Source organism: Hippopotamus amphibius, chromosome 11 (assembly GCF_030028045.1).
Source record: "Hippopotamus amphibius kiboko isolate mHipAmp2 chromosome 11, mHipAmp2.hap2, whole genome shotgun sequence".
Classification (NCBI taxonomy): Eukaryota; Metazoa; Chordata; class Mammalia; order Artiodactyla; family Hippopotamidae; genus Hippopotamus; species Hippopotamus amphibius.
Window position 1 is genome coordinate 36,161,461 of NC_080196.1, and position 15,440 is coordinate 36,176,900.

General features: G+C 38.7%; 1 protein-coding gene across 16 annotated transcripts in view; it reads right to left on the minus strand.

The window, feature by feature from the left end:
- The window catches only part of NFYA (nuclear transcription factor Y subunit alpha), a 23,695-nt gene continuing 8,255 nt past the window's right edge, over positions 1–15,440 (minus strand). For 6 of the 16 annotated variants that reach the window (XM_057698623.1, XM_057698621.1, XM_057698619.1 and 3 more), the window contains 8 exons: positions 15,073–15,159; positions 12,177–12,323; positions 7,218–7,349; positions 6,906–7,011; positions 5,559–5,725; positions 4,269–4,442; positions 3,180–3,281; positions 1–604 (listed from right to left, as the gene is read on the minus strand). In XM_057698623.1, coding sequence (XP_057554606.1) covers positions 551–604; positions 3,180–3,281; positions 4,269–4,442; positions 5,559–5,725; positions 6,906–7,011; positions 7,218–7,349; positions 12,177–12,323; positions 15,073–15,159 — 969 coding nt within the window. In that variant the 3' untranslated portion in view covers positions 1–550. Of the gene's footprint in view, positions 605–3,179; positions 3,282–4,268; positions 4,443–5,558; positions 5,726–6,905; positions 7,012–7,217; positions 7,350–12,176; positions 12,324–15,072; positions 15,182–15,440 lie in introns of all 16 variants that reach the window. The other 10 variants (XM_057698629.1, XM_057698627.1, XM_057698624.1 and 7 more) reach the window with 7 other exon arrangements.

The following is a 15,440-nucleotide window of genomic DNA, read 5'->3' on the forward strand; positions in this document are numbered from 1 at the left end:
TTAGATGAATGTATCTCAGAGAATTGTTTCCATATCATGAGATGGAGCCTCCTGGCCTGGAAACCATCTCTGAATACAAAGTGTCCATTAGTCAGCCTGAGATCCCCCACCAGAGGGATGGGTGCTGTTCGGAATCCACGGGAAGAAGTGGGCTGCGGCTTCCCTAACTGCAGTTCAGGTTGAGAAGGTTGTTCTCTTCTGCTGAGATGGCTGGCTGGCATCACCAGTCAACATTAAGTGCTAGGTGTGGTACTGCTGGGCTGGCATGGGTCCCCTGCATCATCCCAATCCATGAAATGTCAATGTCACCAACAGTCTGAATTAAGTCCTGACTGAAAGGGTGAGACAAAGGCTTGCAACTTCAATTTGCCAGACATCCTTGCAATTATAATACTGAGCCACTTATTAAAAACTAAGTGGTTTCTGTCCTGTAGAAAAGGGCAGAATGTGATCGTCAGTGTCCCATTGGAAGAGTTGATCAATTTCCTTGGAACAGTGGGAAACAGCATGAGGAACATGACCTTGATCAGCTCCATCACATGGCCTGGGGTTAGGACACTCGGATGATCTGCGTCATAGCCTCTTCATCTGCTTGATTTGGATCCTACAAAGAAAGCAAAACAATTAAAGTCCTTTGCAAAAGCAAGTGGGAACTCATGGCTCTCACTACTTATCACCAAGGGAAATACACAAATTTTGCTAAGTAAACCAAAGGCTTGTAATGTGTCTAACTCTGCATGCATGGATTAAAACGCAGCTCCATTAGGAAAGAAGGGACAATAAACCTTACTCTTAAAAACATCCCAAGTCTGGTCTGGCACTCCATTACTAAACACTCCAGCATTAAAAGTATCTGTCTTTTCTAAGCACCTGTGCTGTGCTCTACGCTTAAGGATTAAGCGTCCTTAGGTGGCTAAGAAAAAGACCCAGAGAAACCAAGTCATGTTGTATACTTTCTGATCACCATATTTAAATACTGAGCACTTAGCAGGGCTGGAAAGGACACTGAAATTTATTTACTTTAATGCACTCATTTTGTAGATAAACCTGAAGCCTGAATTTGCTTGGACTAGAGTCAAAAAGTTAGTGAGGAGCCCAGCAAGAACTCTTGACTCCGATTTAATCTTCTTTCCAGTAAACTCTGCCTGCTACCTGCCTTTTACCAAAAAAACCGTGCAGATCAGTCCTTGGGAGTTCCCTGTGTAGTCCAGTGTTAGGATCTGGTGCTTCAGCTGCCGTGGCTCAGGTTAAATCCCTGGTCGGGGAACTAAGATCCTGCAAGCCATGCAATGTGGCAACCCCCCAAATAAACAAAAACCCCAAAACCAAAAGGGGATGGGGGAGATCAGTCCTTGGAAGCTTTTCGCAACACTCCACAATAACCACCTCCAGTTCTTCGACAACAAGGCTCTGAAGTCTCAACTGGTGTGATGCAAGAAAAAGCTGAAACATTTCTGGAGGCGGCAGGACCAGAGGCTGGGTCTTGATCAATGAGCAAGAACAATAACCAGCATTTACTGCGGTCTCAACATGCACTAAGCAGTGTGCTAAGCAGGTGCCCAATGTAACTTACTGCATGAAATCCCAACATTCCTGTAAAGTGTCAACAGCATACCACTTTACAGGTGAAGAAAGTGAGGCCAAGTAAATTAAAGACATAGTTTGTGATCTGCTGCACAAAGCAGTGAGGAACTAGCATGCATCCCTGAGCAGGGGGCTGAAAGGATTAAGAAAGCACTATCTTATAAAGACAGATTTGACAACAGTGCAGGTGAGATGTGATGGGTATCCAGAATAAAGCATCAGTAAATGGGAGGAACACATTAATTCAACAAACATTTACTGAGTGCTTGCTCCTGAATGGGCATCACGCTAAATACAACAGGGAACAACAATCCTAAACTCTACTACTCTAGTCTAGTGAAGGCGACAACTACTGCACGATCACACAAATAAAACAATAGGATTATCAGCAACATTACCCTCAAAGAAAAGGAAGGTGTGAGGAAATACTGGGGTAGAAGAGACCTCCGGATATGGCCTCTCAGATTTAAACTAAAAGATAAAGAGGTAGCCACGCAAAAGGATGAAAAGCTTTACAGACCAGCTACTTTGAAGACAAAGGTTCCTGAACAGTACAACCAAGAGCATAAAGATCAAGCAGCAGGAGGAAGTAAAGCCAGAGGTGGGCAGAAGCTAGATCATGTAGGCCCTTGCTGGCCATGGTAAGAACTTTGTATTTTAGTCTAAGTGCAAATGGAACAGGGCTGGAGGGTTTAAGCAGGATGGTGATGTGATATGATATACATTTAGAAAGATCACACTAAGATGTGGAAAATGAACTACAGGGGCACAAGAGAGGAAGCAGGGAGACTAGGCAGCTACTGTATTCACTGAAGCAGGTTAGACCAGGCTGACAGCAGTTGGGAGAGAAAAAAGTAAGCTGATTCAGAGTATATTTTAGAGTTAAAACCAAGAGGACTTCAAGAATTGGACAATTCTAGCTTTAATAACTGGGTGAATGGACATATTGAGATGAGTGTCTGGTTTAGGCATAAAAAAATAAAATAAAAACCAAGAGTTCTATTTTGGACATACTGACTAGAAATGCCAATAAGATACACTCAGTGAAATTAGATATAAGAACCAGTATCGTTAAAGACTATTTTGGAATTACACTGCCTGGGTATGAATTTCAGTTGCACCATTTTATTAAATATTTTACCTTAAGCAAATGACTTAACCCCCCTAAACCTCAGATTCAAATGTAAAATGGAAACTATAATTCTTACCTCATGGGGCTTGAAGCTGTTGTAAAGATTCAGTGAAAAAATGCTTACAAAAGAAAAGTGCTCAACATAATGGCTGGCACACAGCGGTTAAGTGTTAGCTACTGCTGCTGCTACTACTACACTAACAAACAAACTTGTTCTTTGAAAATCAAGAAAAGTGAGAATTTCAAGAAGGAATTAACAGTAATAACTGGCAGAGACTGGAAGGAAAAAAGGCCACTGGATTAAAGACCTGAGTTCTTTTAGGATGAAAAGAAATCCAGGACACATAATGTTGTATCCAGTTCAGAGACTGATTAGTCCCTAGTGTGAAAATAGCAAGAGGACACTGTGAAGGCTTCCACCCAAGAAAACACAAGGCAGAATAAAAGGTATAAATCTTCTTACCTGCATATGGGGACTATCTTTTTCCTTTGGAGAGAAAAATCGTCCACCTTCACCACGCTTTCGTGCCATGGCATGACGGTGTCGGGACTCATGCAGGTATTTCTAAAATGAGAAATAAAACTACTAGCTGAAACCAGCAAAGCTGTCCAATACTCAAAAGTTTAGGACAGCTGTGATCAAAGCCACCAGAGGTAATTATGACCTTGTGTTATGAAGACATCTTTGGAGAAAATACAAACAGCAGCTAACCACATCTAGCTATCATAAGAATGTAAATGCCAAATGAATAACAACTAAAGAGTCCCCAAAGATACAACAGATCACTTCCCACATCTCCCAATATATAGCCTCTCTTTCGCTTTAATAACAAACCAAGTTTCAGTTGGCTGTTCAGTAAAAAGACTGCATTTCCTAACCTTATTTGCAGGTAAGTGTGGCCGTGTAATTAAATTTTGGCTAATGAGATGTATGGAACTTCTTGAATGTTTCCTTGAAAGAATGCCTTTCTTTTTTCTTTTCTTGTAGTAAAGGAAATTCTTTTATTTATTTATTTATTATTAATTAATTAATTTTTAAGCTCTCTATTGGAATATAATTGCTTTACACTCTTGTACCAGCTTATGAGGTACACCCTAGTGAATCAGCTGTATTTATAAGGAATGCCTTTCTTATTCCCTTTGTTCCTAGGCTAGAGCCCAGGCAGTCACCTTGGACTATGGACAGCATACTAAGAATATCGGGACGGTAAGAGAGGAGGAGAATGGGTCTTGAGGACTGGAAATGTGCTACCACAGCCTAAGACAATTTATCTCTGGACTTCTTTTATGTAAGATAAAAACAAAAAACCAAAAAAACCGAAACAAAAAAACCCAACCAAAAACAAACAAGAAAACCCCTATTTACGCCATAGTTGTTTTTAAATATTGTAGCTGCAGCTCCATATAGCAACAGTAAATGCTTTTACAAAAGGTAACAGCTCTGTAACTTCAATGTTTGGAAGGTACTCAAGGAAACAAACCACACAAAAGGTAATTTCAAAAGTAGAACCCTGCTGTTCTCATCCTGTATCCTTCCCAATGTTACACATACCCTTCTTTCCTTTGGAATTTTCCCTTCTGCCTCTAATTTAGCCCGGGCTTGCCTCCTCTTAAGTATACGGTGGTACTGTTTGGCATTCACATAGAGAGGCTCTTCTTCAAGCATCTCTGCCCCAGGGAGAGGGATTCTTTGGATAGCAGGCACAGAGCCAGCACCAGGCACCATCTGTGTGAAGAGAAAATCAGAGCTTATTAACTAGTGACGTGGGAAAAAGTATGGACGTGGGAAAAAGTTTCTTGGTCCCTGTTAGTTTTCTTCTGAATGCTATAAAGAGTAGCTTTTATAAGGCACTCAGTTAAATGCAGATTCCTGGAGAACATTTCCACCAAAGGCCTGCATTTTAAGCAAACATTCCAGATGATTCTGTAATAGGGGCCAAGGAGCCACACTGAGAAATGACACAACCATGTCCAAATTTTTGTCCACCCAACGGCTCCATTTCCGAGGAATGTCCGCTGCCATCTAATGGTCTTGAACAGCAATCATAAGGCAATAAAGGAGCACAAAGAGAACACAAAGGAAGGTAGGTTCAGATTGACCAAGGGCTACCAAATGCTTTTAGTTACATAAATAATTTAATTAAATTGTTAACTTACTATGTAATTCAACCCGTATTTTCCTAAACAAACAAAAACAAAACACTGTACTAAATGTATGAGGAAACGAGTAACTACCTTCCAACCATAACAACTTTGAATGGTTGTACTGTTTCTTCTGGTAGTTCCCCCACTTCTGTGCAGGTTTCTCCTACTCATTCTTAATTTATCCATTTTTAGGTACAGTATACTGACACAGTATTTTGACATATGAGGATTTAGCTTTCACTTACATGACCCAACTCCTCTTCCCTATCTTCCAAATATATTTACAACACACATTTTTTGGTTTCTCTATTGATTACAATGTTTCTAACTTTAAACTTCTTGTTTTACCCACTTCCCAAAGATCAGCAGTCTATATCTCCCTTTATTATCTGAATTATGAATAAGATTACAGAAAAGCAAATATTTACATCTATTTATCTTCTGCTGTATCTAGCACCTAGAATAGTCTCTGGCACACAGTAGGTGCTCAGAATGAATTACAGTTTGTTGTAATGTTTATTGTAAAAGTAGAACTCTGTAAGTGTCTTAAGGGATTAACCTCAATCCCAAGAGGTAAGCATTATAAACACGCTTTACGAGAGAGATCAAATTGCAAGTTGAAGAAATTTTCAAAGATAGATAAATGGAAAAACAAATTACAGATGAGAACAGTGAAATGAAAAACCAGTTTTCTTACCATGACCATCCCTCCCGAATTGACCACATTGCCCGCCACTGGTAGTGTCACAGTGACAGTGCCTTGCCCACTGCTGGTTGTGTTGGTGTTGGCTCCGGTCTGAACAATCTGTGCTCCTGCCAAACTGGCTGCAGGGATGGTGATCATGCCTGAAACAGGGACTGTAACTTTAAGAAAATAAAACATAAAACAAACGAAAAACAGGTACACAGAAAGAAGGGAACACAGTTAGTCCCTCTTCTATCTGGCACACATTTATTCACCTTGGAAAAACATACTCAATAGCACCAGGGGAGAAAAAGCACTCTTCCACTCTCTCCCTGGTTTGCTCTATATAATCCAAGTAATCACAATCTTAGAAATTCTATTAACTATCTGGGTTCCAGTTCTGAATAAAACTATCCTTGAAATGGATACTTCCCTGGGTATTCCAAGAATAGTGTTCAATGGGTGACCAAAAAGTTTGGAGGCTTCCCTTTCTATGGGTCAGTCTGACTTCAGCTATATCCACTGTTATTATCTATATGAATAACCTGCTTCAGCATGAAGATTTTTATAAACTTTTAATTTGTTTACCCTAACTTGACAATGCGTCAAACACTTGTAGGTCTAAAACTTAAAATTAAACCAGGCACTCCAAGCCCCCAAACTATCAACAGCGGCACTTGAGAAGTTGTTTATCGTCCTCTGTGCTCCTGCTGGTTCAGGCCCTCTCCTGAGTCATGGGAGAGGCACACTTAACTGCCCTCAATGGATCTTGTATACTGCTAAATTTTAATCACAAGTCAAACCTTTAGTCATGGAATACATATCACTAACAAGGGCTGTGCACTGTGTTTATTTGGTCATGTGCATGTCTCACTCATTAGACTCAAGGGTCTTTGAGAAAAAAACTATTTTTAGCAATGTGCTACATACATAGTGGGCATATAAGTCTTTTTGGAATAAACTGTGGCCCAGAAAAGGGGACAAAAAAAACCCCAAAAAACAAAAAGCAATACCAATAAATGTCAACTTGACTTATGATGTATGTCTACCATTACAGAAAGCGCATATTTCTAATCTTCTATTTAGAAAACATTTCTTCCCAGAAACAATAAAAAGCTTACACAATCCTAAGGGTCCCAAAGGTTGTCTTTAACAACCACTGTAGGTCTCCTACAAAGGGAGTCAACATTGGTCACATACTGGTGACAAGGAACTAACAATCAATGGAGACTTAGAGGAAATCTTTTTTGTTGTTCAAAAATATTTGTATAGCGGTCACCACAAAATTTCTAAAGCAATCATTTGCTCAAGATGAAAAGGATGCCCCCAAAGTCCCACAGAAATGATGGGCACACTCACCTTGCTGGAGAATGGTGCCATCTGCATTAACTGGCTGATAGACGATGGTCTGCCCTTCGGCAGTCTGTGCCACTTGCTGCCCCTGGACAGCAATCTGCTGCTGTGTCTGTAGGAAATAAATCATGACACAATTTAACAGACTCCAAGGACACCACAAAGAAAAGGATTTTGCAGTCTTTCTTAAGAAAAAGACATTTTTTGGATGGTTTTCTTCCCCATTTCTACTACATGAGAAATATCTGATTCAGTTGTATGACCCTCCCAAAGGAGCTGTGCTCCTGTGCTGACATGGTGGAGTGATAGTGGAATTACCTGCGTCTGGCCAGCAGTGACAGCTGTCTGGGGCTGCTGGATGATGATCTGCTGGGTCTGGCCCTGCTGGCCCTGCACCTGCACAGCCTGCCCACCCTGGATCTGGATCTGTCCTGGTGGGACCAACTGTATCTGCAGAAGAGAACATAGAGATTAGTACCTTGTTGACACTGGTCTCCTGTGGTCCTGGAGTGTTAGTTACCCAAATTCCTCTAGAAGGCAGGAAATGCTCTGAAGAGGAAAAAAAGATAGAAGTCCTGTTCTGCTCTACCATGAATTAGATATTTATGAAACAATGGGGGAATTCTGACCACTGTCTGGATACTGGATGCTATTAAGGAATCAAAGTCAGTTTTTAAAAGGATGACAGTGCTGGCATGGGTATATATTTCTAAAAGCATGTTCATTTAAAAATACACCCTGAAGTATTTTTAAGAGATGAAATGGTACTACATAGAAGGGTGAGTCAAAAATTATCCACACTCTGATTGCAGAATTTATTTTAATTCACTTTTAGAAAGGATAAATACATCATTTTTCGATATAATCTTGCTTTTCAATACACTTTGTCCTCCTGTCAACAAGCTTTCGTATTCCCTCATTAAAAACTTCTGGGCTGAGCTGTGAGATATGAATGCACCGCTGTCTTCGCTTCTTCATCAGAAGTGAATCTTCATCCTCATAGGGCTGCTTTCAGGGGACCAAAAGGTGAAAGTCTGATGGAGCAACATCAGGACTATAGGGAGGATGCTTTAACACCTCAAAACAAAGCTTTTCCAGGGTTGACAGTGTGGGCAGAAGTGTGCTGACGTGCATTGTCATGCAAGATCACAGCACCCTTGGATAGCAGTCCTCTGTGTTTAATCCGAAGTTTAGGCTTCAGGTCTTCAATAAGCATCGCACTGTAACAAGCACTGCTGATTGTCGAACCTTTTCCCTGATAATGTTCCAATACTGGCCCTTGAGAATCCCAGAAAACAGAATCATTTCACGTGTATGCTCAATGTTGTCATCAGCCGTGGATGTGGACGGGTGTCTGGCTCCTTCTTGAAGGCTAACACTTGTGCGACCTTCCTTTAACTTCTCTATCCATTCATACACACTTCTTCATGACAAAACACTTTCTCCATACCGTGCACAAAGTCTTCGATAAATAATGGCACCAGGTACACCCTCAGACCACAAAAAACGAAATCAGTGCACGCTGACCTTCTTCTGTGCAACTCACAAGTGGGGCATCCATTTTTGCTTGCACCGCACTTACAAATGAACTGATATAACACGTTCACACCTGCACAGCAGGGACTGGGGAGACAGTAGCCTTGAACGGAAAGTGCTGATAAGACAGTGGGGCCGACAGAAGTTTTAAAATAACTGAGTTTTTGACTCAGCCTTGTATATTCAAAATAATCCTTGAGTAGGGGAATATAGATGAAAATAGATTTATTTAAACATAATACTAGTTTGTACGTTAAAATGGGTGATAAGGATTCACCATACCATTCTCTTTGTTTTTGTCTATGAAGTTTTTTACAATAAAATATTGAAAAAAAAATTAAGTAATTTCTAATTTTTCCAATGGGGATTCTGTAAATATGTATATACAAAATCCTTAAAAGATTTTGTATAGAAAGGCTGACACTATCATATTAAACACCCCTGCAATCAACACTGAGATTTAACAAATTAAATTAGAAAGTGTTTGTAAATAAACAAAAAAATTTATCTGGTTATCGGGATCTTTTCCTACCTGTTTTGGATAGCAAGGAATACGTGTTATTGGTCAACAGGGTTTCCTCTTCTATATATTCATATTCTTTGCCTATTTTTCTACTGGATTGTTATTTTCATATCAATACATAAAATTAAAAAAAAAATGTATTCTGGATACAAACCCAGTTATATGTTAAAAATATCTTCCCCAAATTTTGTCTTCTACCTTTATTTTGACATGTACAAGTTTTTATTTTGAAGCAGTCAAATCAGTTGTTTTTCTGTCTTTAAGAAATCCTTCTCTACCCCACAGCATAAAGAAAATATTCCTGTAAAGAGAGTATAAAAATTTCCCCAAGTATGCTTTTTTCCATTTAGATCTATAATCTATCTAGCAAGTATTTTTGATATAGTATGAGGTAGAGATCAACTTTTCTTGATATCATTCTTTTTTTAAATTAATTTATTTATTGGCCGTGTTGGGTCTTTGTTGCTGCGCATGGGCTTTCTCTAGTTGCGGTGAGCAGGGGCTACTTTGTTGTGGTGCGCGGGCTTCTCACTGTGGTGGCTTCTCTTGCTGCAGAGCACGGGCTCTAGGCATGCTGGCTTCAGTACTTGTGACACATGGGCTCAACAGCTGTGGCTCATGGGCTGTAGAGCATGGGCTTAGTTGCTCCGCAGCATGTGGGATCTTCCCCACCCAGGGATCAAACCTGTGTCCCCTGCACTGGTAGGTGGATTCTTAACCATTGCACCACTAAGGAAGCCCCTTTGATATCATTCTTAAACCATTTCTTCACTGATACTTTACACTATTTTTGTTCTAATATTCTTGCATCTATTTCCTGGCTCTCTATTTTAGTTCCATTATCCATATCAAGCCAGGGATGTTAATTTAATCTAAGAGAGCATAGGTTTCACTGGAATTCTAAAACAGAAGATGCAATCCAAAAAAAGGTTAAGTATACTTCTAAAAGACATAGTTATTCAAAAAGCAACCTCTAATAAAAATGGATTTAAATTTTAAGTGTTATAAGGGAGGCTATGGAATCTTACCTAGAGCCATATTATATAACATTAACAGAAAATAACTTTTCCAAGATGGTTTGATGAGGTACAGTTCTGTTTTGAGGGAGGGGAATAAAATAATCCTTTCAATGTCTCTTAGAGATCAACAAAACAACCCCCCCCCAAACCCCAGAAAAATCACAGAATTTAGAGCTAAAATGAACCCTAGCAATCACCTGACATAAAGTGCATTTTCAAATGAGAAAACTGATAATCAAATGGCTTGGCCAAGATCAGAAAGTCTGTTTAATGGCAGACCTGTGAATGCAGTCACATCACTGCACTCACACAATGATCCTAGCACCGTGCTCACTATTTCTATTTCACAGAGAAGAGGGAGTGGCAAGGGGGGCTGGAGAGGAGGCAATGGCAGCAAGGACAGAAATGAAATGGCAGTGTGAAACTGAGGCAAGTACACACACAAAAATATATTTAAAGGCTCATACATTTATGCATAGAGAAACATGGAAACTATTTTTAATCCTAACTAAAATTCTATCTTGGAAAAAAATATGCCAGTAGCCTTAAAAATGATCTTACCCTTTGCCCAACCAATTTCTCCACTGCAAAGAAATTGCCCTAAGATTAAATTCAACTGAAAAAATAAAGCTATAAAATTCAAATACATTTATAGTAACCTTATCTATAAAAGCAAAAAAAGAAAAATAAACAAAAAAGATCCCTAAATACTCTGTAATTTAGAAATTCTGATTCATCAAACTGACCATTATGAAGGAATTAAAAATAAGAAAATCATGTAGGGGAAAACAACAAACAAAAACACCAAACACACAACAATGAAAACTTTATGTTATGTGTATAACTATGCCTGAAAGGTGTGCACAAACTACAAGGGACTATGCAAAACCTAAAAGTTTGATTTATCAAGCATGGCTGAAGTTTTTTCAACTTATATTACATTCCTCCAGAAAAATGAAGACATTATGAAATCACTATAACAGCTGAAACAAAATAAAGACATAAATAGCTTTAGAAAATTGCAGTAAAAAGTTCACAAACATATATACTCAGTGGGATTTGGGTATTAGTTACACAGGTGAGATGACTTAAGTACATAATTCTCTGCAAATTGTTTCCCACTAAAAATACATCAATATTAACCCCTCCCCCAAAGTCAACAGTTCATCCTTTTTAACAAGGACACAATACTCCATATGAATACAGTATGATGTATGCAACCATTTCTCCATCCTTATTAACACGCAGGCTACAGGGTTTTGTGGGTTTTTTGCTAGTACAATGCTGCAATAAATGTCTTTGTACATTTCTCCCTACATATTGATGCTTTTGTTTCTACAGAATAGATTCTCAGAAGCAGGCCAGGTACATCAAAAGACTTATGTATTTACGAATGAGATACCTTTCCAAAATAACTTTAGAATTTGAAAATTACCAAAAATAATGAGTGTTTCATTTTTTTCACACCCATTCTAGCACTGGATTAATCAGTATTTTAAATTTTTGCCAAGATAAAAATCCTTTAATTTAAAAATTTGATGCCACAGAGTTGTGTGTCCTATTTACTCTTGTTTTCTGTTTCTGAATCAGTCTTTCCAGTGGATTTACCTAACTACTTTATATGTCTGTTTAAAGTATCAGCTTTTATTTACTTTTCTACATTTGTTAGTTTTCTACTTCATTAATTTAACCTATCTTTTGTTCATTTTGTTCTTTTCCTGACTTCCTAAGAGAAATATCATTGTTTATTTTCAGTTCTTTTAAAATACTTGTTTATAAATTTTGCTCTAAGTACAGCTTGAGGTGTGTGCGATAGGTTTGGACAGAAATATTTTCATCACTTGCTAGATAACTCAAGTTATAAATTACATGGAATGAAATGAAGACTATAAATTCCCTGCCCCAGTGCCCAGAAGTGCCAACAAAGGTCACACCAATGAATTACTTTTATTAAACTTGACTCCCTTTTTATATTCTTTACACTGATTCAAAATCATATCTAATATTTTAATCCTTACCAGAGATGTCCAATTTCTGTATAGCTCTGCTTTACATCACTCACATGACAAAGGTGGGAAATCGATTAAATAGAGGATAAGGAGCAATTAAGTGCAGTATCAATTTTCAGTTTGTAACAACCTATTTCTTAAAACCTCTGTCCTGATATTCTGTCTAAACATTCTTTTTTATACCACTCACCTGCTGCAAACCCTGTGTCCCAGATACAGGTACTTGCATGATGGTCTGACCTTGTCCACCAGGAACAGCCTGGACCATGATGGGTTGGCCAGTTGATGTGATTAACTGGCCTCCACTGACCTGTACCATTAATGGCTGCCCCTGGACCTAGAATAAAGTAAAATAAGAACAATGAAATAACATAAGATACAAAATGGTTTTCACCAAAAGACAATTACTGTAACTACTCTGCTGCCTTGCTAGAGGGGGAAAAGAAAATAAGTCTTAAGTCCTCATCCTCGAGTAGTCTTCGAAAATATAGTATCTTTGACTAAATGCCAAGTCGAATACTTCAAGGTTGGATATAATGGAGTATAAGCAGTGTCTCTGGGAAGTCTTGATACAAGGCACTCATCATCAAATACAGGCTAAACCCATGAGAAGTATTTAATCAAGGCTATTTGCCTTTTTAGACCAATATCCAGGAACAGTCTCTAGTGAAGGCTGAGAGGACGCAATGAGAGGGAGGGCTGATGGTGGGGATGGTGGTTGAGTGCAAATTCTAAATAACTTGGAAGGAATAAATCAAACTGGACCTAGCAACCGCTTCAGGTTAAGTAGCAAGCAGCTCTGGAAGCTTGCATAGAATACCCTTCCTCCCTACAGGTTCTCAAGCATAAATGAAACATATACCTTTTACCCTCTTTACCTCGCTGAGAATTCTAGTCCTGTGGTTGTTTAAGGGGCCCACTAGTAAAAATGCCTAGAAATATTTTGGTCAGTTTGCAATCTCTGTGGTGGAACTTCTCACACTGGACCCTGCAATATCTGCACAGTTATTTTAGCTTTAACAAATATGAAAATGATACAAAGCACTCACGTGTACCAAAAAACTCCCAACTTTCAAGCTCCAATGAGTAAATGCACTATTCTAGAAGCCAGGGCATTGTAAGTAAGTGCTCTGTATCATCTTGAGTCCCAACATAACAATATCTAGCTAAATGAATGCATTCTGAAAGCCAAAAAAACAAGCCACTTTAGTCCAACAGAATAGCTAAAAGCCCAAAACTTTCATTTTCAGATTCTTTGTTTTTAGGAATTATTTTTAACAGATCAAAAGAAAATTCATATATCTAAATAATCATTCCTAATGCCAGCGAAAGTATGTTCAAATAACAGTAATTAGTTAAAGATCAGCCTGTCCTAGATGAGTAGATTAGATATTGAGCCACCCCACCCCAAGCATGTCAGAATCTTCAGGAACATTCAAATCCTGTATTTTGTTAAACTGTTCATTGAGAAATTCCACTTTACTTTTTAAAGACTTTACAATCTGATTCTCTCCTGTTTTTATCCTCTCACTTTCCCGTCCCAAGTCAAATTCCCTTTGCTACACTAATGTTCACATACGCTCTATCAGGAAAGATTTTCCAGAATATCTACTGCGTGACTAACTGAAAGAAGTATTTAAAATTCTCCAAAATAATGAGATCCCTAGAGGAAAGGTTTCCATTATTTTCATAAAGTGCTTCCATTTCTTTAAATAAAGTCTGCATAAGTAGGAAACACAAGTTCCAAGGCACAGCTATCAGTAATTTTCTGGCTATCCATCATCTCGACTTTTCCCTTCATTGACACGCTATATATGCACATGATGAACCACTTCAGACTCCACTGTTTCTACAACACATGAATGAATACAAGGATACATGCATCAGACAAGAAGCCATACAGTTAAGAGCATGTTACATTCCCATTCCACAAATGGTTAAGGACAGTACTGTTTTATATTTCAAGAAGATGAAGCAAGCATGAAAAACATGAATAACAAGCTGCTGAACTCTGAGATTTGAATATAGTTTGGGAGTACCTAGAAGCACAGCTTATTTCAGTTTACTTTATATTCAGAATTAGCTGCACATCATCATCAAACACTATGAGTGGCAGGCTTGGGAGTGAGGCTGAAAGAGTAAAGTGAAATGATTACAGTAAGGGGTAGTTCACTGCAGGATGCTTGTTAAGCAGCACTGATAACCAAGTGAGATGCCAGTTCTACATTCTAGGTCCCACTCTGAACCATTTCCATTCACTGGTGGTAAAAAGGCAGGGTACTTGCCAATTTCTCAAAAATATGGTCATTTTAGTTAAAGTAACGTATAAACACAGAAAAGACTTATGCTTCTTCTCTTATCTTTATATAGGAACTGGCTAAAGTATAACCCCAATTTAGATTTTTAACTTGTCATACATAATGTTAGGAAACTGCATTGTTTAAGTAGGAATTCTTAAGGTGGCTATAATACCTAAGACTTACAGAAAGCATATCCCACCTCTCTGCAACCAAGAGCTATGAGGCAATCTCTACAGATCTAATAAGACAGGTCATGGTTTCCCCAAGACAGGTAGTGAAAAGATAGCAGTTAAGAGATTAACAAGATTCAGCGATTAGATTAATCTTGTTGAGTGCAATCATTATTTTACAGCCGAGTTTTCCTTTTAATAAAAATAAAGCACAATCTATCCTAGTAAAATGTAAATATTTTCTTCTCCACTATCATAACACAAATTCAAGAACACTTACCATGCAATCTTATTACAGACTTTGAGCTCTAAATAGGTTCTAATGCCACTTATAAGAATTTCTTCCTGTCCCTTACACTGTTTCTTTCCCAGGCATTCCTAAAGAAACACAGTAGCCAAATGGCACTTTTCAGAAAATTGATACTGGGGTCACTACATGATTTAGCATGAAACATTAGGAAACTGGCATCTTATAAGCCTGAAAGACAAGTTAGCAGCATCAAAGGCATGCAATCGGCTTTTGCCATTCCTCCATGAGATCCTACCACAAACAGCACCAGACATGAGGAGAGGAGAAGTTCATGCAGTGCTTACAGAGAATCAGAGAGGGCACCACTACCTGGAGGGTCTGGACTTGCTGGCCTGAGGCGGATGCCACCTGGGCCTCAGTCTGCAACTGGACAGCAGTGACACCACCCTGCTGCTGAGAACAGGAACAGGAACAGCTTGAAATGTGTCAGGAAGGAAATGTATAGTTCAAGACATGAGGTCAGCTTACCTCTTGTGGGAGAGGGAGGGTCTTCTTTCAATAGCCCCACCCTACACAGGACTTTCAAACTGCAGACTCCCTATACTGAAGCTGTTTAGTTGAAGGTAACAGATTACAGATATTAGCCCTTTGTCCTCAGAGTGGAACTCAAAACACTTCCATGATTCAAAAAAATCAATGTAGCTGACATCATTATAAAAAAATTTCTAAACACA